Source organism: Phalacrocorax aristotelis, chromosome Z (assembly GCF_949628215.1).
Source record: "Phalacrocorax aristotelis chromosome Z, bGulAri2.1, whole genome shotgun sequence".
Lineage (NCBI taxonomy): Eukaryota > Metazoa > Chordata > Aves > Suliformes > Phalacrocoracidae > Phalacrocorax > Phalacrocorax aristotelis.
Genome location: NC_134311.1, coordinates 26,787,791 through 26,812,253, shown reverse-complemented (window position 1 = coordinate 26,812,253; position 24,463 = coordinate 26,787,791). Strand labels below are relative to the sequence as shown.

The window sequence follows — 24,463 nt, the reverse complement described above, 5'->3', positions numbered from 1 at the left end:
AGGGCTTCTCTAGGATCCACAGCTGTGATGGTAGCAGTTGATTGACCTTTATGTCCCTCTCTTTTGACTTTACAAAAGCAGAAGGCCTCTAGTGAGACCAGACCACAGCTAGCACCATACACCTTTGCAGGAGGCTTTCTGCAGTACCGGTTTCCTAGTGACCCCTATAGACTTATTGTAGAGGTCTCTGCTAGGGTTACTGGGGTCACAGAAGGTTTGTTAAGGCACCCAGACTGCTCCTCTGGCAGGGAGAGGACATGGGTCCACCCCCCAGCATACTAGGCCAATGCCTTAACAGGAAAATCCCTCTGTCCTGCGTTCAGCTTAACACTTTCCACAGGCTTTCCAAGGAAAGGCACATCTAAATGTGAAAGACAGATGAGTTATGCACCCTTGAGAAGAAAAGTGTACAGCACTAAGCTGACTTCAGTTATGGTGGCAATTACAGACTAGTACAGAAATTTGAGCCTCTTGTGTTCTAAAGACAAAATGTGAAGTTAGCTGAGCCAGCAGAAACAGCTGATGCTGCAAGGTAGGTATTTGAGCAAGCTACCTGGCCTCACTCTTAGAAGTCCCATAACACCTCTATGGCATGCTGCCGTGGTATGACAAACCATATAGTGGAGGAGCAACCTGCATTAGTGGAGAGAAAAATCTCCCCTTTCAAATCTCTTACATGCTTGGATAAAGATAACAGTGTCTCAGCTGGTGCAAGGCAGACTCTCTGACCAGGGCAACGGCAGATTTTGGAGACATTTGCTAGCAGTATTTCCTCACTCCTTTAACCTATCCTTCAAAATAGAGCTAATGTAGTTTAACCTACAGTTAATTTCATGCTGTCATTTTAAGGATCTGAGATACCACTTCACATCATCATTTTGTGCACAATTTAATGCACATCTGGCAAATACAGAGACCTTTGGTTTGTGCTACATAGCAGATCTGATGCACCTATAAAGTACTTAAGTTTAATATAGTGAGAAAAGATTAATCTTTTCTTAAAGCACCCTTTATTAAAAAACATAAGCATTTGTAAATATATAAAATTATAAAGTACCAAGTGCTTCTTGCTTCCCAGTACAGTAGGACTCAGGAGTGGCAGGTAAATTTCATGTTAATCTGCTTTGTGTACTAGGTCCAGGGCTGCAGAACTGACCAGCTAGTTTTACAGAAGTCAGCTAATCTCATTCTCTGACAGGTCCAAACTGGTCTTGTTTAACCTCAGTTTCAGTCCTCCTTCCTGCTCCTTTCGACAAACATCAGTGCTCACTGGTGAGATCAAGGCTGGGAGCTGTAGGAACTAGCAGGCTCTCTAAAAGGATGCAGCCAGGTGTTTTACAAAGGGACGGATTTCCAGTTGCTAATGGGGAAGAGAATTCAGGCACTGAGAGGGCTCCTCTGTACAGTGTTCCTCAGGGAAAACCCATCCTTTGCTTTGTGACCATCCTTTAGCTGGACTGGACAAAGCCAGTCACAAGTCCACTTTGCATCAAGTTCCCTTAATCATCAAGTACTCAGACCCGCTTTCAAAATGCATGTTAGGAAGCATCACCAAGTCCCATCTATCTTGTCTTTTACTGCTGAAATATTACGGGGTAAAAGTTCTCAGGTGGTACATCTAGACCTGAACACCAAAGCAGGACACTGGACTGCTGTGGAAGTACTGTAAAATGAAAAATCCAGTTGTAGCCATTGCAATTGTTAGGGTAAATGAACTGCAAATGGGATCTTTTGTGTCACTACCCATCTCTTCTAACACTGAAGAACAGCTGTCAGTTGCAGAGAGAACCAGGTGTTTGTTGATATTGTTTCTTACTTGGTCTTCCCCAAAAAAACCCTTTGCAGAAACTTATGACAGGGCTAACTTATGACTTATCCCTGCATTCTCTAAGTGGTCACGTTTGCCTGTTCTCCTGCCAGCTTCCACCACCCCAGGCACTGCCGTGTCATCCCCCAAAAAGAGACCCGCCCTCTCAGTGTTCCCCTATAGGAGAGCATGACTTGGCCTGCAGACGGTACACTACCCTAACCTTGCCCCAGCAGGTTCGTCGTTTTGTGGAAAACTTGAACCACTGGAATTGCAGGAGAGGCAGAGAAACAACAGAAGCCTGAGTAAAATAAGCTTATCCTTAATGTCTCAGCATCTGGCAGGGGACCAGAAAGCAAAGGAATACTGCCACATTCTGTGGCTTTCTGTTATTTTCTTTTACAGGTGGCACTGTAAGAAGGGCTTTTCTTTTCCTGTTTGTAGGAGAGATCAAAGGGGTTCATTGTAACAGACTTGTGTTAACAGATCACAAACCTACACTTCCCTGCTGCAGTGGAAGGACGCCCAAGCTCCTACCACCCTTTAGCTAGGATGTACTCCAACCTTAGAGTGGAAGAGTTGTTATGCTGTACAAGAACAACAGTTGTTAAACATAAGTTTTCCACTAGGTTTGTGATAGACATGGCTTCCACCCCTCTGAAAGCTTCACCCTGATCCAAATACACAAAAATTAAAAAATGGCTGAAGTATGATGCCCTTCTCCTCTGCAACATTTATTTACCATGAATTAAGTCAGCTAAAAATCCCTGCTACCTGCATAGTTGTCCAGTCCCACTTTGACCTTTCTAGCAGCATAGCCTTTCTTAGAGCCTGGACTCACAAATAAATACAAGATTGAGGGAGGCACAGCAAAGGTGCCCCAGTGACTCTGCTCTAGCTCTTCCTTGCTGTGCAACAGGACCCAAATATCCCAGTGTGCCAGCTGAGCATTTGCAGTCATGGTCCCTGCCCACAGGCCTGAGTCCTTCCCTTACTGGGCCCTTGGCATCCCCTTTTTGTCCCGGTTAGGCTTCAGGAACATCTGGTGTTGCTGTATCTTCTGCCTTGTTCAAATCACCACTCCTTGTCTCAGCATGGAGCCGCTTGTAGTCAGTGTGGAAGAAGATGACGTAGAAGCAAGCCATAGCACTGCAGAGGCCAGCCAGCACCAGTACTGGAGCTGCAATCAAGATACACTTTTAGATGGTGAATTCAAAACTTGCCACAGGGCCACAGGTGCAGAAGTCCAGAGGTCAGCTCCCCAGCAACTACACAGCCTGGGTGATCTCCTCCCAAGGGCTACTCCTGAGGACAGTGTGCAGCTCAGAGTGGGGCAATACCAATTTGGTAACAGCCAAACCTTGTCTTAGGTAACACTGGCACAGGATTTGGGTGAAATGTGGAAGGTTTCCAGGATTCTTGTCCTGCTCCACAGGTTGGAGGTCTGACACTGGTGCACAGTGTGTTTGCGGGAGTGTGTGTTTCTGTGTCTGTGTACATGTTTGTGTGTTGTGGGGTGGTGAAGAAAGTTACAAGAAAGACTGAGTCAAAACACTTGAGCTTCATAAGAAAACACGTCCACACAAGTAGTGCTTCTTGTTATATTATCCAAGAGCAAAGTGTAGGAAAGGTTCAATAAGAATAAACTTTAATAAAAGAAAAATTTATATTGAAAGAACCTTTTCTGAAGGAAAAAAAAAGTAAATTTAAAAAGCTATGGAACAAGGCCTGGAAGTAGTTGCATTCTCATTCCAGCAGTGTCTCAAATAAACACCGCCATGCCTTTCTCCACGGATGTCCGTATATGTATCAGACCACAAAATGAGTAGGAATGGGTACCTAATCACAAGATCCAACTCTGATCTGATGAGATGGAGAGTTGCAGGTTTTCAGACATGAAGCAGTGAAATTCCTTTTGGGGTATGCTAGTGTGACCTGGACAGGCTGGAGAGCTGGGCTGAGGAGAACCTGACAAAATTCAACATAAGCAAGTGCAAGGTCCTGCATGTGGGGAAGAATAACCCCATGCACCAGTACAGGCTGGGGGCTGAACTACTGGAAAGGGGCTCTGTTGAGGAGGACTGGGGAGTGCTGGTAGACAACAAGTTGACCATGAGCCAGCAACGTGCCCTTGTGGCCAAGAAGGCCAACAATATTTTGGGCTGCATAAAAAGGAGTGTGGCCAGCAGGTGGAGAGAGGTTATGCTCCCCCTCTACTCTGCCCTAGTGAGACCGCATTTGGAGTACTGTACCCAGTTTTGGGCCCCCCAGTTTAAGAAGGACAGGGAACTGCTCGAGCAAGTCCAGCAGAGAGCTACCAAGATGATCAGGGGGCTGGAGCATCTCCCTTATGAGGAAAGGCTGAGAGACTTGGGTTTGTTCTGCGTGGAGAAGGGAAGACTGAGTTGGGATTTCCTCAATACCTATAAATATCTAAAGGGTGGGTGTCAGGACAATGGGACTAGACTCTTTTCAGTGGTGCCCAGTGACAGGGCAAGGGTCAATGGGCACAAGCTGGAACACAGGAAGAGCCACCTAAACATGAGAAGAAACTTTCCTGTGAGGGTGACAGAGCAGTGGAACAGGCTGCCCAGGGAGGTTGTGGAGTCTCCTTTCTTGGAGACATTCAAGGGCGCATTCCTGTGCCCCCTGCTCTAGGTGTGCCTGCTCAAGCAGGGGGGTTGGACAAGATGATCTCCAGAGGTCACTTCCAACCCCTACCATTTTGTGATTCTGTGATTTTAAGCCTTGTTGCCTACCAGCTGGTGGACCTTGTTCTGGCGAGTTTCTGCTCAGTCAGGCAGGATATATTTAAAAGGTGTTTGCCAGCCTTTGTGTTACAGTGTGTCCCCGGGACTTGGTGTCAGTACTACATAAATATGAACCAGCTGAGAGATCAAGACCAGTGTTTAGCCTGCAGTGAAAACACATTTGTGCCCCTGTTCATCTCAGTTGCTGCCTCTTCTCCTGACCTGCTAGGAGAGGAAGGGAAATGCGGAATAAGTCAGAACAAAGCTGTAGCGGGATGTTACAAACCCAGGCAGCTGTGTGTATGGAAGCAAGGGAAGTAGATTTCACTCGATGCATTTGTAGTCTTGGCCTCCCACACTGCAAATCAGTGCAGGCTGTGCTATGTGGACAGTGTCTTTCCCCCAGAACAGCTGCTTTCCAGCTGGGTGAAGCTCAGGTCTCTGCAGGGTTGCTCTAGGAGATATTTTAATGCAGAGCCAGCAGCAGCATTCATGGCACCTTAGAGGTCTTCCCGTTTCAACCTTGCAGGCCTGGTTTAGCAGGAGCAGCAAGGAGTGCACCATCAGGTTCAGAAAGGTGGCTAAGAGATATGCTACAACAGGAATCAGTCTTGCAGGCTCACTCACATTGAGACCTGGAGGAAAGTCGGGGGTATGTGGGGTGCAATCAAGGGTCCAGCATAATTTCTCAAGGACATACTTACTTGTCCAGTCCAGAGCTCCGTCCTGGTCAAGGGCGCAGGTGGAGGATGGATCCTCAGAAACACGCACGGTGAGGGCTTGTAGCAGAATCATTAAAATCACACCTTCAATCTGGCTGTGGGGAGAAGCCAACATACAGTCATGGCACCTGCCCAATTCATCAGTGTTGCAGAGAAAGTGAGGCCCTTTTATAAAGCAGGGTTCTTCTAGCAGAGAAAGCTACTGCCAGCTTCCTCTAGCCCAATGCATTTGTTTAACTGGCTGTGGTTCACAGGGTGTTCAGGTCAGCCTTTCAGCATACCCCCAGACACGGGGCCAGTGTGGCAGGACCAATATGTACTCACTCTGGAGGCAGGCAGGTGTTGAACTACAGCTGTCAAGGAACTGAGGATTAGTCACTGGGCAGAGGCTTGGAAATACCTCACTGCACAGTTGAGCGTGGGAAAAAGTCATGCTATGACTTCAGCCTCCTCCTCATTCATAGCTGGCTGGCAGGAGCAACAAAGTCCACAACCAGTGGCAGACAACAGCCTTCAATGGCAGTGTCTAATCCCCCCTTTGACTGATGTTTCATGCTGCTGCAGCTCCACCTAACACACACATATGGCACCAGGCCACGTATATCACAGCTTATGGCTCCAGCAAGTAATTCCTGCTGCAGTCCAGTGCCAGTGTTAGGCATGTAAATCGATCATGGGAAGATCTGCCACTGCCCCATCTATTGTGACCAGCTGCCCTGTGAGTGATGAGCCCCATCTCCTTCAGCAGAACACTGACACCTGAAAAGTCCCTGTACTGCTGTGGGAATGGGTACCCCTCTCAGGCCTACAACCCGCATCTGCTTCAAAAGCTGGGCATGGTTAAGTCCCGCTTTGTGCCAAGCAAGGGAGACCTTCATCATGCTTCTTGCTTTTCTTGCCCCAATTCCACATACTCATCCTTGCTTTAAAACCTTCAGCTTTTCAGCTCTGTGGCTCAGCCAGCCAGCTCCCTGCTTGCCATGGTCATATGCATGGACACCAGAGAGAAGTTTGGCAGGATGGCTAGTACTGATGTCCACACCCCTCTGTGTGTACGTCTGTGTATGTGTTTGAACCCAAGGTCAGCTGACAACTGGATTTAACCTGCCTGCTTACCTTGCAACAAAAATCAGGCCTGTAGATGTGCCTTCTCCCACGGGGTAGGAGCACTCCACAGCCAGCTCCATGGCAATGGGGTAGATGGCAAAACCAAAGAAACCAAAGAGTGCGCTGGTGATTGCCAGCGTGACAGCCTGATGCCTGAACCGAGAAGTCTGCAGGCAGAAAAGCAACACCAAAGTCTCAGTGTCATCACTGCTGCACAGGTCTCTGAACCCATAACCTGCAGGAAGTCCCAAGGGCTCACTGTTCTCACCACTACCTTCCCTAACAGTTCCTGAAATTTCCCTTTTGCCTCCAACCCTCTAGAATCAACAAATGGCTACATGACGGAGATTTATCTCTTGACTTTAAAAACATTGAATTTTTTCATTTTTGTAAGATGGATATTTAGCAATTCCATTTCCTTCTTGAAATAATGGTCTCAGGGCCAGCAAGCAGACAAACATGGTGATCCAACATAAGGAACTAAAATTATGCCAATTTATATCCTGAAGCAGTCTGTCTCAGGCTCCAAGGTGACTGTGAAATCCTCAGTGAAGTGTTTTTCTTTAAAACATTCCTAGCACAGAGAGATAATTCCAAAGCGTAACACATAGCTTAATAAATACTATGACATCAAATGACCTTGGTTTGAGTTGATGATTTATCGGATGGCAACAGAACTAAACCCACAGGTATGGTGCAATGCAAGGGAGAACTCACCACTGCAAAGACGATGCTGGCAAGTGCACTCAGACAGAAAGAAATCTTGGTGGACTCTATGAACTTCCTTGTCCAGTCGACATACAGCCCTAGCAGGAAAGCACCCAACAAACCACACACTGTGAACAGTGCACCATTCAGGCCAGCAAATTCCTGGAAGTCAAAAGAACAAGTAACTGAGCAACTATAACAGTTAAGAAAGAGCTTTTAATGTTACTGATCCATCTGCCTGCTGCTAGTGGGTCACTTACTGAGGGAGAAAAAGCTTCCCTGCCCACTGCAATATCTAAGGGCTCTGCAGGGCTCCAAGTAGCAAATAATGGGGCACAGGTGCTGCTACAAATGTGTGGAGACAGCAGGGTCACAGCACTTCCAAGGTCTCAATGGATGACAAGTCTCTGCACACCTGGCAAGGGAACCTGGGTGCAGAGCAGCAGCAGTTCCCTGCCATTAAATGCTCCAGCCCAGGAGTGAGACTGTTCTTGGCTCCTCCAGGAGCAATCAGGTGCCTTGTCCACACTGGTGGTAATGGGTCCAACTGCCTTGGGATCTACTCTAGTATATAATCATGCTCCTGGCCCTTTTCTTACCAGGGACCTGCACTGGCAGAATGCCTTCCGCAAGGCTGGCAGCCCCAAAGCATGTTAGATGAGCACAGCATTGCCTGGCTGGAGCAAGGTCTCATCTGAGAGGCAGTGAGCAGTAGTTAGGATAGGATACGTGCGCTGTTGCCTGCAGTGACTATCTTTGCTTGTTCTGCTCCTTCAGATCCTTAAGAATTCAAATGCAGACACCAATCCTGAAAGCAGGGAAGCTTTAACAAATTTGGGTAAACATTTTTGGGAGCCTCAGGGGCAGAGTGGAAGGAAAGGGTATCTGGAATAGTTTCTAGGGGCTAAAAGGCCAGGGCAAGACAGTCACACACAGACAAAAGCATCATGAAAGACAGAAAGCAAGGCTGCAAAGTCTAAAAGGTTTCCAGTTAAAAGTCAATGGAGTGTGCAAATGTGACCTGAGCATTGATCCAGGTATCAGACCTGGGAATTGAGAGGGAATGGGCAGAGACCAGACCAGTAAATGTGCAGACAGAACAGATAGAGAGGTGTTTTAGGAGGACCTCCATGGAGATACAAGCAGCAGGACTGAAGTACTGCCTGCCTGAGGAGAAACATGGGAACTGGGGCAACCCCTTGCTATTGCAGGGAGAGAGCAGGAGGCACCAGCTGTGCGCACACTGTACTCAACTGCAAAGCAGCACCTGCTCGGTGTCATGGGAAGGATGGGGAAACAGCTGCCTCAGTACCTGCTATTTTCTCTACTGCCTGGCTTCATGTAATACTGTGCAAAGAGGAAAAGGTGCTTGCATCAGCCTGCATTCACCTTCACTCTAGGGCCTGCCTGGGCCCCATCCTACTCTGGGGAAGGTGTCAGAAGCCTGCACAGACATCAGTGCTCTGGAGAGGCTTAGAAAAAACCCATTACTCTTTTTCCCTAAAAAGTGTTTGAGGAATAAAAGTTTTTTATTTGCAAATGGGAGCCTGGCCATGGCAGTAATGAAAATGCAGATCATCCATTAGACTGAGATATTGACTGTGCTCTGGATTAATGTGCTGCTTAATCTATATTAGACAATGTGAGCAAATAAGATGTGAGACAGAGCAGCATATTCAACTGTCTTAATTTTGCTCCGAGTCCCTTCTCAGGGAAAATTTTTGAATGGAATAGAAATGATGTGGACAATGGGAAGGGAAGGAAGAATACTCACATTTGAATACCCCTTTTCACAAAGAATCTGTTCTAGCAGAGCTGAAAAACAGGTGAACATCCCAATTCCTCCTCCAAAGCACACTGCCAGAATGATGTATGGCTTGTTCCTCAGGAGCTAGAGAAAGAAGTTAATGTATCATTTAAACAAGTGGAGGGCAAAAAAGGCCTGGCTGTGACAACAGACTTGAGAGTCAGTGGCTCTGACCCCTCAGTTGGAAATGTTGACAGGGCAACCCTGTGATCATTACAGAAGTTTGGCTCTCTGCTGTCAGTTCAGCCAGAGGACAAGTTAAAATGGGTACCATGTATGGAGGAAGGATCTTTTCAGTGCTCAAATTCTTCCTTCACTTTGCCATGTGCTGTCCTACCTGTTACCACATCTGCTCAGAAGGCTCAGGTTGTGTGGTCCTCTTGAATGAGCCCAGGTGTGCCTGTTTGAGCTAGACAAAGGGCAGCCAGCCCTCAGCTGAATGGTCAGATAGTGTCTCTTGCAGCTTGCTGTGACTGGTCTCCTTCAGGGGACTTTCCATGGCAGGTTTGGTGGAGTGGAGTTCAGAGACTGCTTTGACAGTAGATTCCCCAGCACATCCCTGTCTGGCAGGGCTGCATCCCTCACTCCAGCACTGGTTTCTCTCTGTGCTACAGCACTTACCATTTTGAGCCCCGTGAGGAATGGCTGGGAGGTGGAGTTAGTGGCACTGGCTGAAGGAGGTGTTGGAGGAACCTTCTCGTGAATCCCCACAGTTGCTAGAGCACAGGCTGTTACTGCTGGGATGGCATAAACACCCAGCTACACAACACAAAGAAAAGACATGTTACCAGTCTTTCCAGCACCACTGCCTCCAAACAAATAAATCAGCTGGACCCTAATCAGCCAAGGTGGCTGATTAAAGCAGTTTTCATTTACCATCAATGGGATGTGCTTTCCTTCAGGAACTAGTGCAGGTGACAGCACATTTGCTATAAGAATACCCAAGGGATTGGCTGAAAGGAAATAAAACAGAGAGACACTTTTTTCATGCAAGCAGTCAGAACCATGTGTCCACCCCTACTGCCAGTCAGCACCAGAGCTGCAGTGTGCAGCAAGCAGTGAGTAAGGACAGAACAGGCACATATAGGGAGAAACCAGGAAAGGAACATTTGGAGACTGTGTAAGACTGTGTGGTCTTACTGTTGCCACATCTGTTCCCTCAACCCTATGAAGTCCATTCTATAAACCTGCCTCCCTACAACCCGCTAACTCGTGTAAACTGGTTTTCCTCTACGAATTACGGTGTCTGCACCCTCACAAGGCTGCCCAAGTAAATGCGAAGCTGAAGGGACAGAACAAAGATGGACAAATCCATGTAATCTGTCCTGATGTTATATAGGAGCAGTAACAAATAGAGGTCCTTTCCCTTCTTCTCTCCTCCTATGCCATTAGACATGTATACATATGGATAAGGTCCCCTTCTTGAGGGTGAAGAGTCCCAGCTCTCTCAGCCTCAGCTGGTGTGACAGACACTCCATTCCCTTGCTTGTTTTAGTGGCTCTTAACTGGACTTACACTAATATGTCCATGTCTTTCTTGTACTGAGAAGCCTAGAACTGGACACAGCTCTTCAGATGTGGACAGGAGACCTCCCTCTAGCAGCTGGCAAATGGTCACCAAGATGCCATTGCTCTTCTTTGCCAAAAGGGCATGAGAAGCAGGAAAGCCCTATAACAGCTCTCTAAAGTCACATTAGGTCATTTCTGACACCTTTCAAGCCAATACATTTCCTGAGTAAAGCTCAGGCTGGCACATAAGTTGATGTCTGCTACCAACTACAAAAATCACATGGCAGAAGAGAACACTTGTCTGTACTGGAGGAGGGGGTTGCATTGTTATGGAGCTGGAGCTGAGCAGCATGTAAAGCAGCACTCCTGTGACTCAGCTTGGAAATGTCCAAAATTGCAGGAGACAATTTTTTAATGTTAAGGCGATGTTCTGCAGTCAAATGAGTAAAGCTGATTTTCTGCTAGTGTGCAGGGATGGGATTAGGAAAGCCAAAGCCACCCTAGAATTGAGTCTGGTGAGAGATGTGAAGGGCAAGAAAAATGGCTTCTACAAGTACATTAGTAGCAAAAGGAAGGTCAGGAAAAATGTGGCCCTGCTGCTGGATGGGGCAGGAAACTTGGTGACAAAGGACATGGGAAAGGCCAAGGTATTCAATGCCTTCTTCACCTCAGTCTTACTGGTAAGACTAGCCTTACATCCTGAGACCAGAGGTAAAGTCTGGAGCAAGGAAGATTTACCCTTAGTGGAGGAGGATTAGGTTAGGGAACGTTAAGTAGACCAGATATACACAAGTCCATGGGACAGATGAGATGCACCAATGAGTGCTGAGGGAACAGGCTGTTTTCATCGCAAGGCAATTCTTGGTTATGTTTAAAACGCTGTGGCAACTCCAAGAGGCTCCTGAGCACTGGAAGAGATTGAATGTCACTCCCATCTTCAAGAAGGGCAAGAAGGAGAATCCAGGGAACTCCAGGCCTTTCAGTCTCACTTCAATCCTTCAGAAGGTCATGGAACAACTAATCCTGGACACCATTCCCAGGCACATGAAGGACAACAAGGTGAACAGGAGCACTCAGCAAAGGAGAAGTGCTTAACCAACCTAATAGGCAGTGAGGTGACTGGCTGGGTGGATGAGGGGAGAGCAGTGGTTTTTTTATCTCAGCTTTACTAAGGCTGTTGACACTGTCTCCCATAACATCCTCACAGACAAGCTGACAAAGAACTGGCTAGATAAGTGGACAGTGAGATGAGCTGAAAGTCAACCAAAGAGCTGGGCCCAGAGGATTATCATCACTGGCATGAAGTCCAGCTGCAGGCCACTAGTGGTACACTCCAGGGGTTGATACCGGGGCCACTACAGTTCAACCTTAATGAAAGACCTGGATGATAAAGCACAGTGCACCCACAGCCAGTATGCAGATGATGTGACACTAGAAGGAGTGGCTGATAGAAGAGATGGCTACACTGCCATTCAGAGGAACCTCAACAGGCTGGAGAAATGGGCAGAGGGGAACCTTGTGAAGTTTAACAAGAGGAAATGTAAAGTCCTGCACTTGGGAAGGAACAACCACATCCACCAGCACACAGGCGCTGAACAGCTCAAGACGGAACTGGGGTGGGGGGGTAGAAGTCCTGGTGGACATCAACTTGACCATTAGCCATCAACACAAACTCATAATAAAGAAGGCCACCAGCATCCTGGACTGCATTAGAGAGTGTTGTCAGCAGGAGGTGATCCTTCCCCTCTACTTGGCATTAGTGAGGCCACATCTAGAGTATTGTGTCTAGTTCTGGGCTCCCCAGTGTGAGGAAGGCATGGACTTACTGGTCCAGCAAAACACCAAAAAGATTATTAAGGGACTGGAGCTTCTGTCATGTGAGGAGGGACTGAGAGAGCTGGGACTGATCAGCCTGCAGAAGCTGCTGGACATCAGGTTTGCAGAGAAGTACATAGGGTCCTGGTAGACTGCAAGTTGGCCATAAGCCAGCAATGCACCCTTGCAGAAAGGTGTCCAACAGCATCCTGGGCTGCATTAGGAAGAGCGCTGCCAGCAGGTGGAAGGCAGTGGTCCTACCCCTCTACTCAGCCCTGGTGAGAAACACCTGGAGTGCTGAGTCCAGTGCTGGGCTCCTCAATACAAGAAAGATAAGGGGTATAATGCAGCAAGTCCAGTCATGGGCCAAAGACCCATGATTAAGGGACCAGAGCATCTCTCATACATTAAGAGGCTGGGTTTGCTAGGACTGCTCAGGCTGGAGAAAATAACTTTGATCAGAAGTTGTAAAGATAAGGGAACCAGACTTTTCTCAGTGGTGCCCAGTGGCAAGATAAGAGGCAATGGGCACAAACCGTAACACAGGAAACTCTGTCTGAATATAAACGTTTTTAGTGGGACAGTGGTTGAACACTGAAACAAGTCACTCAGATAAGTTGCAACATCTCCATCCTGTCATCAAAACCTGACTAGACATGGCCCTAGCCAACCTGCTGTAGCCAACCCTGCTTGAGGAAGGGGTTTGATGAGATGACCCCAAGAAGTGCCTTCCAACTTTGTCTTTTATGTGATTATGCTGAGGCATCATTAACAGTGCTATAGCACACAACAACCGTAGCATTTCTACTCTGTACTTGGGAAAGTACTAGCTTACAATCCTGGTGAAAAGCTACCTGGTTCTAAGTACATGGACACAGTTAAAACAGTTTCCAATGAGATTGATTAAAGCTTCTCTGTCGGGTAACGTGCACCCAGGCGTTGCAGGGGACTGACTGAAAACTACTGTCAGGTGTTTCCATGAACTATCAGCATGCTGAAGCTGTTCCAGTGGCATGGGTGAGGGGTGGAACTGTAAGCACTGGGCTAAATTTGAAAAGACTAAGTGAGACTATCTGAGTAATTACAGGGTTTCAGCCATCTTCTTTTCCTGGGAAGAGAAATGATATGAACCTAGACTAAGAATAGAAAGGAGATCGTGGAGTTAATCACTGTACATTATGGTTCAGGGGCCCTGGTGGATTAGCTTGCAGTACTCTGCAATGGGGCTATGTGTTTTGTGGACAGCAATGCTGAGGCACTAAAACTCTGCAGGGTGCAGAAAATGACATGCTGACAGATCAGGGTAAATGAAAAATCCCATGGGTGAAGCAGAGGCCACTTCAGTGGATTCAGACAAGTCTTTTTTTCTCCTGATGCAGGAGAAAATCTCATGGTCTTCACAGGGGACCAGTTCTTGGCCCTGCACTGCTTCTCTGTAAGTCTCTACAAGTGATAGGGAAGACCAAGATACGATAAATACTGAAGAGCACAGCTGAGTCACAGTGATTTCAGCTGCTCAGCAGGATCCAGAATGCACCATTTTTTTTTGTCTGCACACCAAACACAGGGAAGCCTACCCAGAGGCACTAACAGGAGCTGTGCGGATAATGACAGGAGGCTGTAGGGCCAGTTTCTGTGTCAGCACTGATACTGACAGTACAGCAATGCTGCGTGCTGCTCTGCCATTAACACATGAAATGGGTTTTGATAAATCAGAGCAAGCTAAGAGAAAAAGCTCATGTGATCAACAGGCAGACATGGAGATGTGGGAATAGGCAAAGGGAAATGTGCCTGTAAAGTGACTGGGTTGGGGCCATTCAGTTTTTCTAGACAAAGGACAGAGGAGGTGACTCTGTCCTGACTACCTGACAAACAGGTGCAACAAGACTGAATAGCTGGAGGATAAGGAACATAGAGATGAGAAGTAACATGTAGGCATTTGCCAGTTTGCCACTGGTGTAAACAACAGCAGCTGTGGCAGATACTCCTTCTAGGCAATATTTAAACTCTCTCAAAATGAAATCCTGATTTTGTACAGCAGACAGTAGTGGGTGTAACCAGATATAATTTATGGAAGCCCTCTACACAGCAATAAGCAGGTGTTGCAGCAGATAATAACAGCCCATTCAGTCCTCATACCGACATCTCAACATGCTACAGATTAAACACCATCTTGGGTTTCCACTGCTCCTTGCTATTCAGTTTTCTTCCTTCCCATAGTTAGATCCATTTGGTCCTATAAGGACTGAGAATGCTATATGAAAGAAATGCTCTTTGGCTGCTCTGGTTGCTCTCTCACTTAAAGAGAGCAAGTTGTCCACAGGCTGGGGTCCTTCAGGGCAGTGAAGGACTGAGTGCCCAGTGGTCCCTGCTAGTAACTGTATTCCACCACACTGATAATGGAGCTCCTTCTCTAGCAGGGAAGGTGAAGGTCTATCTCAACCCTGGGAAAAAAGGTAAGCCATCAGGTCTACCCTATTCTAGCGAAGGCAGTGCAAAAATAATTTATTTTTCTGACACCATAAATCCATTCTTGCTAAACAACAGCGCATGTTTTCTGGATTTTCAGCAGCATTGGGAAAGCAGCTTAGGGGTGCTCCTATACTGCCCTTTTCCCCATGCCTTCCCCTTCCCCACAACTCCAAGGCAATGGGGAGAGAAGACAGCTGTTGGCAGATGGGGGTCCCCCACATATGTAGGTACTGTGAGATTTCCCAGCTGGAGCCAGTGAGCCAGCCCAGTTTCTGGGGCACCTCTCAAGTCCTTGGAGAAAGGAGGAGGACATTTATTCTGACTGCTTGGGAAGATGTCACATGGAGGGAGGAAACAGGTCTGTCAAGTGCAGTATCCTGTCTCTAGCAGGTCCCAAAGGAGCCAAGAGAGGAATGAGATTAGAGCAAGTGTATCTGGTGCCTCCCCTCCAGTTTTCCAGCTTTCAGGCACTTTGCAAGGCAGATGTGGTTTCTGCATGGGTAGTCCTGCTGCATTTAGGATCCCAAACGTGTTTGCATGGCCAGCTGAGTATATTTTATCTGTGTGTGCATACATACCAATTGGGAACACACACTCAGCCTTGCTACTGGATGAACTGGTGGACAAAATTGCTGCAGCAGCCTCACTTCTATCCAGTTACAGAATACGGCAACTGTGACCACTGGCATCACATGTATTTTGGACACCTTTACAACAAACTGCAGAATTAAGGCCACTACAGACTTTATGTTTAGTAACACTTAGGGCTGTCCCCAACCTCTATGATGTTTAGGCAAAGATGATCACCTTGTCACAACAGAGAGGAAGAAGGTTGGGAGCCTGGATGTCTTACTTTGAACTTTGTACCTGCCTGTGGCTAAGGCACGCTTCTTGCTCCACAGCATGGAAATGCCTGCCTGTCTTGCAGGGCCTTGAAGGCACTGGTTTATTGCACATGGCTATGAAACTCTTGGGTGGAGCTGTATTTGCAGGGCCAAATGGCTGTAGTACAGAGGGTTTCCTCTGGCTGCTGCTTGTAAAAGGCAAACAAACGCTAGCAAGTTCTGCGAGGCGGCAATATTACTTGGCAGCTATCACTTACACATTGATGCAATCATATTTGCTGTTGCTCTCTGGTGGTCTGGGAACCATAGTGCTGCCAGTTTAGTCGGTGAAAAGATGATAAGGGGCTGTGCCAGTGCACAGAGGCATTGCCCAATAAACAGGTACCAGTAACTCTGGGAACCCAAGCTCAGGAACTTCAGGACGCTGAACCCCCGGATGATGCTACCTGTCATGTTCAGCCACGCGCTCAGGATCACCTGCAGCAAGCAGAAACAGCCAGCAGTTATGACCTGAAGCCTGAAGAACAGAACTTAATGCAACAGAGTAGCACGAGCAGGGTCTCAGATGTACTACAGGAGATGCTGGGTGTTAGTAATCATAGCATGGAAACTTGCCTGCAGATGACCCCCACCCTTTTGGGCCACTGGAAGATGAGTTACCTGTCTCCTTAGGGAGCAAGGTGGCTGTCCAGGCCCCACATGAGAACCACACCACAATGCAGCTTATGCAAGACAGCAGACACTGTCATGGTATTAGTGAGAAATCAAAAGTTCACTCTGTTTGCAAGTTTGCACCATCACCTGCACTTTGCTGTCACAATCTAAAGATCATGGCAATGAGTCATCCAGCATATGGATCCTGCAAATGCTCTTCTATACCACTAGCATGCTAGTGTTTCATTGCCACGTTCCACAACACTCTTGCTTCTGGGAAGACTGTGCAGAGACCCCAAGCTAGCTTAGCATAGACCAAGCTCTGAACTGTCAGGGGTCTCTTGCTTGCACCGTGCCCTTCTACTCCTTAAACTCACTCTGCAAACAAAATAGCTGCGCTAACACTCTTCCATAGCAAACCCTACCCAATTACAGCAAGCTCTTCACAGAGTCAGCCCACAGCATCTGTCCCCATCAGTTGGCTAAGGCAGTAAAAACTGAAGCAGGAAAAGGCAAGTAGGCATGCAACATTTTTCTGACTTTTCCCACTGCTCCCCAGCTCAGGCATGATGTGACAGCTCTTACTGAACTAGGACAGAGCTTTCAACATCCTCATCCTCAGCAGCATTTGGCAAGACTCCTATCCACAGTATGCATGATAGTGCTTTGTGCAGCTACTGCTATGTCTAGGTGAAACACCCCCTAAGGAAACCAAAACAGTTTAACTCACGGCACATCTGAGCCCCATGCTGTCGAGAACCCATGTTGCCACCAGACCAAATGGGATCGAGATGAGGAGGTACACTGTTGAGAGCCAGTTGACCATCTCCAGAGAAATGTGGAAGTAGGCAGCTGTCTTATCAGCCACAGGAGCAAACGTCAGCCACAGCTGCAGAGTAGAGAGCAAAGATGGGTAAGCATGAACACCTCCACCAGAACAGAAATTCAGCATCTCCTCACACTGTCTAACTGAGTTGTGAAATGCCTCGCTACCTTAGTCTGTCCTTGAAATTAGGATGTTAAGGCTGGTAACAAAAATTCAAACCCCCAGTGTCTGCAGTTCCTCATTCTAGGCCTATTTTACCACTGATATCACCATTATCTTGGCCAAGAGCACCCCATCCATTTCACTACGTCATGCCCAATCCCCTAGTCCTTCTGCTGGGAGCTGGCAGAAGCAGAGGTCAGTACCTTTTTCTATCCCCAGGTTGAAATAGCCACTGCAATAACATACACCACTTCTTCTCCAAATGCAGGAACTGTGGTTCCCACACTCTTCTCTCCTGAGCTCAAGCCTTAGAATTGTGTTTATCTTGCTGTGATTTCTGAGTTTAGAGACAGCAAAAGCTCCAGTGCATGCTAATCCGGGCAGGAAGTCATACATCAGCACACACTCTTCACTACACAGTGGGCACAGTAACTGATGAAGGCGACAGAAGGTCCACTGAACACCCAAGAGCCTGTTCTCGCTTGCAGTGGAGTACAGCTGCAGCTCCCACTGCTTTCAGCATTCAGCTGGCTGACTGGGTAGCCATATCCCATCACTAGATGAAAAGGACAGAAATGTTTCCACCCAGAGCCTATTTATATCCTCAATTACAGGAGAGCCCCCTTTACACCTCCTTTAACAATGGAGCATGTGGGACCACCAGGGAAAGCAAGTGCACTGAAATGCAAACCACCTGACTGGTACTGATGTTGGAGGGGTACTGGCTCCACTTTCAGCTCTCCCTCCCTTTGCTTTAACATTCTTCTGGCTGAGATTTTGTTTTCTCTTCTCCTGCACCTCCCAGAGACTGCCTGTGCCCTTCCCCATTAATTGCAAGCCTGCTTGGGCACTCCTGTAACCTAGAACAGATTACAGCTGTTCTCATCCAGCCCCCATTTCTAAGCTTCTTTGTTGTTCTTTCTGATACCCTTGTAAGCCCTTAACGGATTCTCAGACATGGATCCAGCCCTCTTTGTCCCCGAATCAGCGCAAATCCTCTAGTTTTCTTCCTGCTCTCATTTCCCTTCTACCTCCATCTTCTCCAGGTTCAGTTCCTCTACCCTATTGCCTTTACTGTTTTCACTCCCACACAGACTCTCCAGGACCTAATTCACCTGCAGGACCCAGTTTCCCTCCACCCATTCCAAGGGAGCCCAACCTTCATCCTCCCTCCCCCTTCTGCAGGAGGTGGGCTGTGAGCCACCAATTCTCTGTCTGCAACGGTAGCAAGGTGGTGGATGAAGGCAGAACCCCATACAGACTCTACACTTTCGCAAGCCATAGGTGTGAGCTGCAGGAGACAGCATAAATAAACACAGCCCCAGAATTTTCATACCTCAAAAAGCAGTAATGATATATTGATGCATCACACATATACCCAGGTGCAGTCCTGCCAGAAGAAGTACCAAAAATGTTTTCCATGAAAGGCAAGCTGTTGACCAGCATCTACCCTCCTCACCAACAAATCAAGATTCTAAAAGTGAAAAGCAAAATAATTTGCAAAATGCTAAGTGAATACGATCAGGCAGGGTGGAAATTTTGCCATGTCAATGGGGGTATCATCTAGCAAAGGCTGCCATATGGAACACTCTTCACTGTCTGGCATACTGTATAGATGTGCGCAATGCCCCTGTGATACCTTTTCTGTCAGCTTAAAAAGGAGGAGCCAAGGGGTATGACTTGCATGAAATGGGACCTTCTGCTTTATAACAGGCAGAGGCACAGCTCACCAATCCCCCAGTCAGGCATTGCCTGCAGCAGCCCTCCCAGCCCCAGCATGCTCTCTCCCATGCACCCGGACACTGCTTTGAAGGTGATGTAGGATGTCCTTCTGAGACACGCAGGCTGCCTCCTCCTCCCCTGGCACCAGGGCCTTACACCTGATTCCTTATCTTCAGGGTCAAAAGGGCCACACAGTCTGGAAGCAAACAGCCCCTGTCCTCAACTGAAGGCACCCACACTGACACAGCAGCCTATGAAGTAAGGACAGAGGCATGATCTTTGGAAAGGTCAGATCCCTGCCTACATGTCACCTTTAGCCTCTATAGCTCTCAGGAGGTCTAGCAGGACACAACAGCGATGCAGCAGCAACAATGTGTGCATGCGTACCTACAGGGGCACTGCTGGAGCAGACAGGCGTGGGTGAGGAACGTGCACACCCTACCCTGGAGCATGCCAGTCTCCACTTGTGCAGCTCTCCTTCCTCTTCCAAGTACACTAAGTGGAGGTGGAAGTCCTCCAGTCTGGTGAGTCAGGAACTACCCAGCCAAGTATGAGCCAGCTCCAACCCTCTGCTCCACTCCTCCTCCCCAGCTTGCTCATGCTGACAAGCACAGAACAGGGCAGGAAACACTCTTGGTTTCATTTTGTGCATTTCTCTGTCCCCAGTGCTAAGGCAAGGAAAAGTTCCTCCTGTGAAACACAAAGTTCCCACCTGTTCAGCTTTACTGGAAGGAGGTATTTGTCTCAGCAGTTTACTGATACGGCAGCTGTCAGCATACCATGAATACTCTTAAACATCAAGTCTTCAGATTAAAAAACCCACACGCTCAAAACCACAGCACCAGTTTGACAAAACAAATCTGGGCAGCAAGCGCAGGCATAGTTACGTCACCCCTCACCAGGAATGTTGCAAGAGACAGCTAGGGAGCAATCATCTAAGCTTAGCTGTGGTCAGAAGAGCCCCTCTGTCCAGGACTTCAAGCAGCAAGTGAATCATACTGGTGCCTACTTTTGGCCTCTTAAAATCATGCAAGGATTTCTTACACTACATTGTCAGCCAGAGATTTCCGGACTAGCTGTATTTAGGAAATGAGAACCAATCCCTGGTAAGATAGTACCCACTTTGTACAGCAGGGAGAGGCAGGGGCTTTTGAACTCTAATAGATTCAAGTAAGGGGCTGTTTATCACTGGTGTAAAAGCCTCCCTTATACTTATCCCACTGTGCTTTTGTTAAAGAAGCGATTTCATATGATGGAGCAGGAGGAAGTAGGGAAGAGCACCCCTTTCATCACCACATGGTCTGGCCTGGCTTTGCTCAATGACAATCCTAAACCAGACTGAATTAAGGAATATTTCTTTCTCAGCCTGCCCTTGCTGCATTACTGAGTGTGCTTTCCTGCAGTTAAGTTCCTCCTACTTTGCCTTCCTGATATTAACAGTCTCCCCCTCTCAGAATCATCTCCTGTCTGCCACTGTCAGTGTCATTGAAGGCCACTGTTAGAAAGCAGCTCGTGTGCATGGGTAAGACTGGGGAATACAAGGCATTGTCCTGGAACCTTGGTCCAGCACATGAGGTGATATGTTCTTTCAAAGTCAGACAGTCCAAAAGTCATGTGTCCTCATCATATGCATTTTGCAGATAGCCTGACACAGGAATACATAGAACACAGTGCTGCATGCCACATCTGCACAGGAATTAAGGACACATCTTAACTTGCAAGGCAATTTTTACACCACAGAACCGGTAAGTTAATCTTTCCATCTGGAACTTTTAAACAGCAACCAACCACTTTAATTTCATGGCCTTTCAACCACTCCCTCCATTTTAATGTGATTTTTATCAGGAACATTTAGGAGAAACTTCAGTATCAGGAGTTGTTTGGTTACAACTTTGTATGTCAGTGTACTTGCCATTCCAGACCTTTGCAGTGGCTTAGAAACAGTACTTCCAGTTAGGATATTTTTAATTTACTCTGAGGGTGACAGAGCACTGGAACAGGCTGCCCAGAGAGGTTGTGGGGTCTCCTTCTCTGGAAATATTCAAAACCAGCCTGGACACCATCCTGTGCCCCCTGCTCTAGGTGTTGCTGCTCAAGCAGGGGGGTTGGACAAGATGATCTCCAGAAGTCCCTTCCAACCCCTACCATTTTATGATTCTGTGATTAAGCACCCAGTTTTGAAGTAGTGAAGGTCTGGCTTAAGTTAATACTGTGGGAGAATAATACTGCAGACGGTCAGGAAGTTGGGAAGAGACTGGGCAGACAGACATCTTTTAGAGTTACAGAGTTTTCAGCAACATTACTCAGGACACAGTTATACTTGTAGATGCATTGAAAGGAAGGACCTTTTTAAACTCTTCAGTTTAACTGGTAAGGTTTCAGCAAAGTCAAAGACTGACATGACATCCTGGAAAGGTTTTTGTACAGCTTCCTTCACCCATGCCATCACCATCCACTTCTAGCAGAGTGGTTTTTTTCCTGTTGCATAATGTTCTTGTGCTGTGCCAATTTAACTGCAAGCAAGCAGTGGGACTTCACATTGCTTTTCTGCAGGACACTTTTACATTCTTAAAGGATACACTGATTTTCTCTTGAGAAGGCACATTTATTTTTTTGGTTTTCATATACAGCCAAACTGTCACTATATTTTTCCATTTCTCTACTCCAGTACTCTTGCGTCATGGAATACCTACTGTTCCTTCCCAGCATTTAAATGTTTGCAGGTTGCAGTGCCTGATCTTGGCTGCCAGACAGCCTGCATTCACAGCGTGGTAATCATAGAATCATAGGACAGTTTAGGTTGGAAGGGACCTTTAGAGGCCATCTAGTCCAACCCCCCTGCAGTGAGCAGGGGCATCTTCAAGCAGATGAGGTTGCTCAGAGCCCCTCCAGCCTGACCTTGAATGTTTCTAGGGATGGGGAATCTACCACTTCTCTGGGCAACGCATTCCAATGTTTTTACCACCTTCATAGTAAAAAATTTCTTCTTTATATGTAGTCTGAATCTACTTTCTTTTAGTCTAAAACCATTATCCCTTGTCCTGTCACAACAGGCCTTACTAAAGCATCTGGCCCCATCTTTCTTAAAAGCCCCCCTGAAGTACTGAAAGGCTGCAATAATGTCTCCCCAGAGTCTTCTCCAGGATGAACAACCCAAACTCTCTCAGCCTTTCCTCATAGGAGAGGTTTTCCATCCCTCTGATCATTTTTGTGGCCCTCCTGTGGATCTGCTCCAACAGGTCCACGTCTCCCCTGTACTAAGGATGACAGGCAACTGTTTGGTATTATGGCCAGCACTGATGTAAATGGCTTCTACCGTTCTGGGCACATTCAGGAGTACATCTGTTCAGTGCTGCACCCCGATGGCCATGGGAGGACAGCGTGAAATGGCCTCAGCCAGACATTTCCCATCAGGAGGGATGGAGGGACAGGATGGCGGATGCATTTATCCTCCATGTCTTAGTAAGCAAAGATTTGGGCTTGCATGCTACAAAGTCGTTAAAGGGAAACTTTATGTGTTTGTCTTGATAATTACTGAATTTAGTTTTAATCTGTTCAACAGATGGGATATGATCTGGCATCCCTTTTTTTAGGTCTTTCAGGATAAAGTACCTGTAGGCAATAAGTTCACATTCCAGTATATTTAGTGCAGAATCACTCCTATACTGTTCTGTATGTGCAACAGATCCCAAAGGGAAACCTAGTTGCTCCTTTTTCTGACTAGACAAATCTGCTGTTGCAATCCAGCAGTAAGACAGAGCTAACTCCTGCTCCTCTATCCAAGGAGTTTCAATACTCTTCTTAGGCTTGAAACATGTGACTCTCTCAGATGCTGAATAGTTTCTATGCCTCCCATGGCCTACGAAGTGGACTCGGCAGCAGTTTCAGCTGTGCTCCTGAACACATTCTGCTCCATCCCAGTCCGGCTTGACGCCGCAGCACTTCCTGGGGTGCCCTTCTGGACTGCACGCACCCTCCTGCCCCATCTTACCCTTTCCCCCATTACCACCCCTCCATGCCCCGGCTCCCACCGGTCAGAAAGGCAGGTGTGTAGGCCGAAGCCGCAGCCAGAGAAACAAAGTTCAAAAGGAAAAGCCGCTTCTTCGGTCCCTACAGCACGGCCAGTCTGAGGCTTCTCTGCAAGTACAACCGAGTTCCGGTGCTCCAAGGATGAGGGGGTGGATCTGAGAGGGCACTGGGGCAGAGACCTGGAGATTGCCTGGCTGCTTCTAGGAAGAGATGGGAGATGGTTTTGGCTCAGGTGAGCCCTGTGACCCCACGCTCCCTCGGCGGCAGCAGCAGCCAGAGCTGCTCGGCACAAGGAGGCAGGAGAGAGGGCTGTTCGCTCTGCCTGCTCTGCACCTCCTCCATGCGCTCACGACTGCTCGGGCACCCCGGGGCTGCCGGCAGCCGCCCCTTTCTACCCCCCGTGCGGGGCCGCCGTCGCCCCTCCGGAGAAGCGTCCCCGCTGCCCGGCGCGGCCCGCAACGTCCCCCCAGGCTGCGGGGCTCCGCCAGCCGCGGGGCGGGAGCGGCTCCCCGCGGCGGGGCGCGGGGTGCGCGGGGGCGGCAGGGGAAGCCGGGCGGCCGGCGGGTCTCGGCTGGGCCGGTGCCGCCCCCGCGCCGCACTCACCATAGCGTTGGAGCAGTTCAGCAGGCACACAGCGGCCAGCAGGAACCACCGCCGCCGGTAGGTCTTGAACTGGGCCGGCCGCCCCACGCCATGCTCCCCCAGCAAGCTCGCCGCCTCGGCACCCTCCATCACGGCACGGCACGGCACGGCACGGCACTGCCCCGCCCGGCCCCGCCCCGCCGCGCCGCGCTCGCCGGCCTCCCCGGGGCGGCCCCGGCCGGGCCAACGCCTGCCGCCCGGCGCGCGACGGCCCGGCTCGGTACGGCCCGGCCCGCAGCGTGGGGCAGCGGTGCGGGAGCGGCCAGCGGAGCCGCGCCAAGCTGAGCTGCAGGCGCTCCCCGCGGGTGCTGGGCCCGGCCCGGAGCTGGCTGCCGGTGCCCGCAGAGCTGGGCTTGCTCTGTTGCGCTTGGCAGAGGGGAGAAGTCCTGTGGTCCAAAACGGGACTGCTAAGGCGCTCGGGGGAGGAAACTCCTCTCTTCCCCTGTGTGTCTTTGAAACAGCAGCAGCAGCAGCAACATCGCTAATGCCTGCTGAGAGCTCCGCGGGACTGTAAAAGTCACCGTTAACCCTTTCCTCGAGGCAGCGCCAGAGCGGCAGCTTCATGGTTGGGGGTGCTGGTGGTACTAGGAGGGAGAAGCTTTGTGGGAGCAGCCCTGTCTGAGGGTGACCGCTTACTGGAGTGGAAAAGAGACTAGAGGAGAATAAAGGGAGGGTGTTAAGACCCGCAGCGGTCTATCAGCTGTGGGATGTGGGAGTTCAGTTACGGCTTCATATGACTGATTTTGCTGCAGGTGGCAGTATCTTCTTCCCCCGGTGTAAGACACCCACACTAGCTGTTACCTCTTTCTCAAAAACCCACCAAGGGAAAAAGCCAAGGGTGCAAAGCAAAAGCCTCCTTCACTCCTAAACAAGACCTGTGCCTACCG

General features: G+C 48.6%; 1 protein-coding gene across 1 annotated transcript; it reads right to left on the bottom strand.

Annotated features, from left to right (window-relative positions):
- Positions 1-993: 993 nt before the first annotated feature.
- SLC49A3 (solute carrier family 49 member 3) lies at positions 994-23,698 on the bottom strand. Its single transcript, XM_075078825.1, has 10 exons — positions 23,538-23,698; positions 16,926-17,084; positions 15,799-16,018; positions 9,778-9,854; positions 9,523-9,660; positions 8,869-8,985; positions 7,104-7,256; positions 6,396-6,553; positions 5,262-5,374; positions 994-2,987 (listed from the first exon to the last, which is right to left on the bottom strand). Exons 1-10 carry the CDS (start codon positions 23,664-23,666, stop codon positions 2,833-2,835), a joined length of 1,419 nt encoding a protein of 472 aa, XP_074934926.1. The 5' UTR covers positions 23,667-23,698; the 3' UTR covers positions 994-2,832.
- Positions 23,699-24,463: the final 765 nt, after the last annotated feature.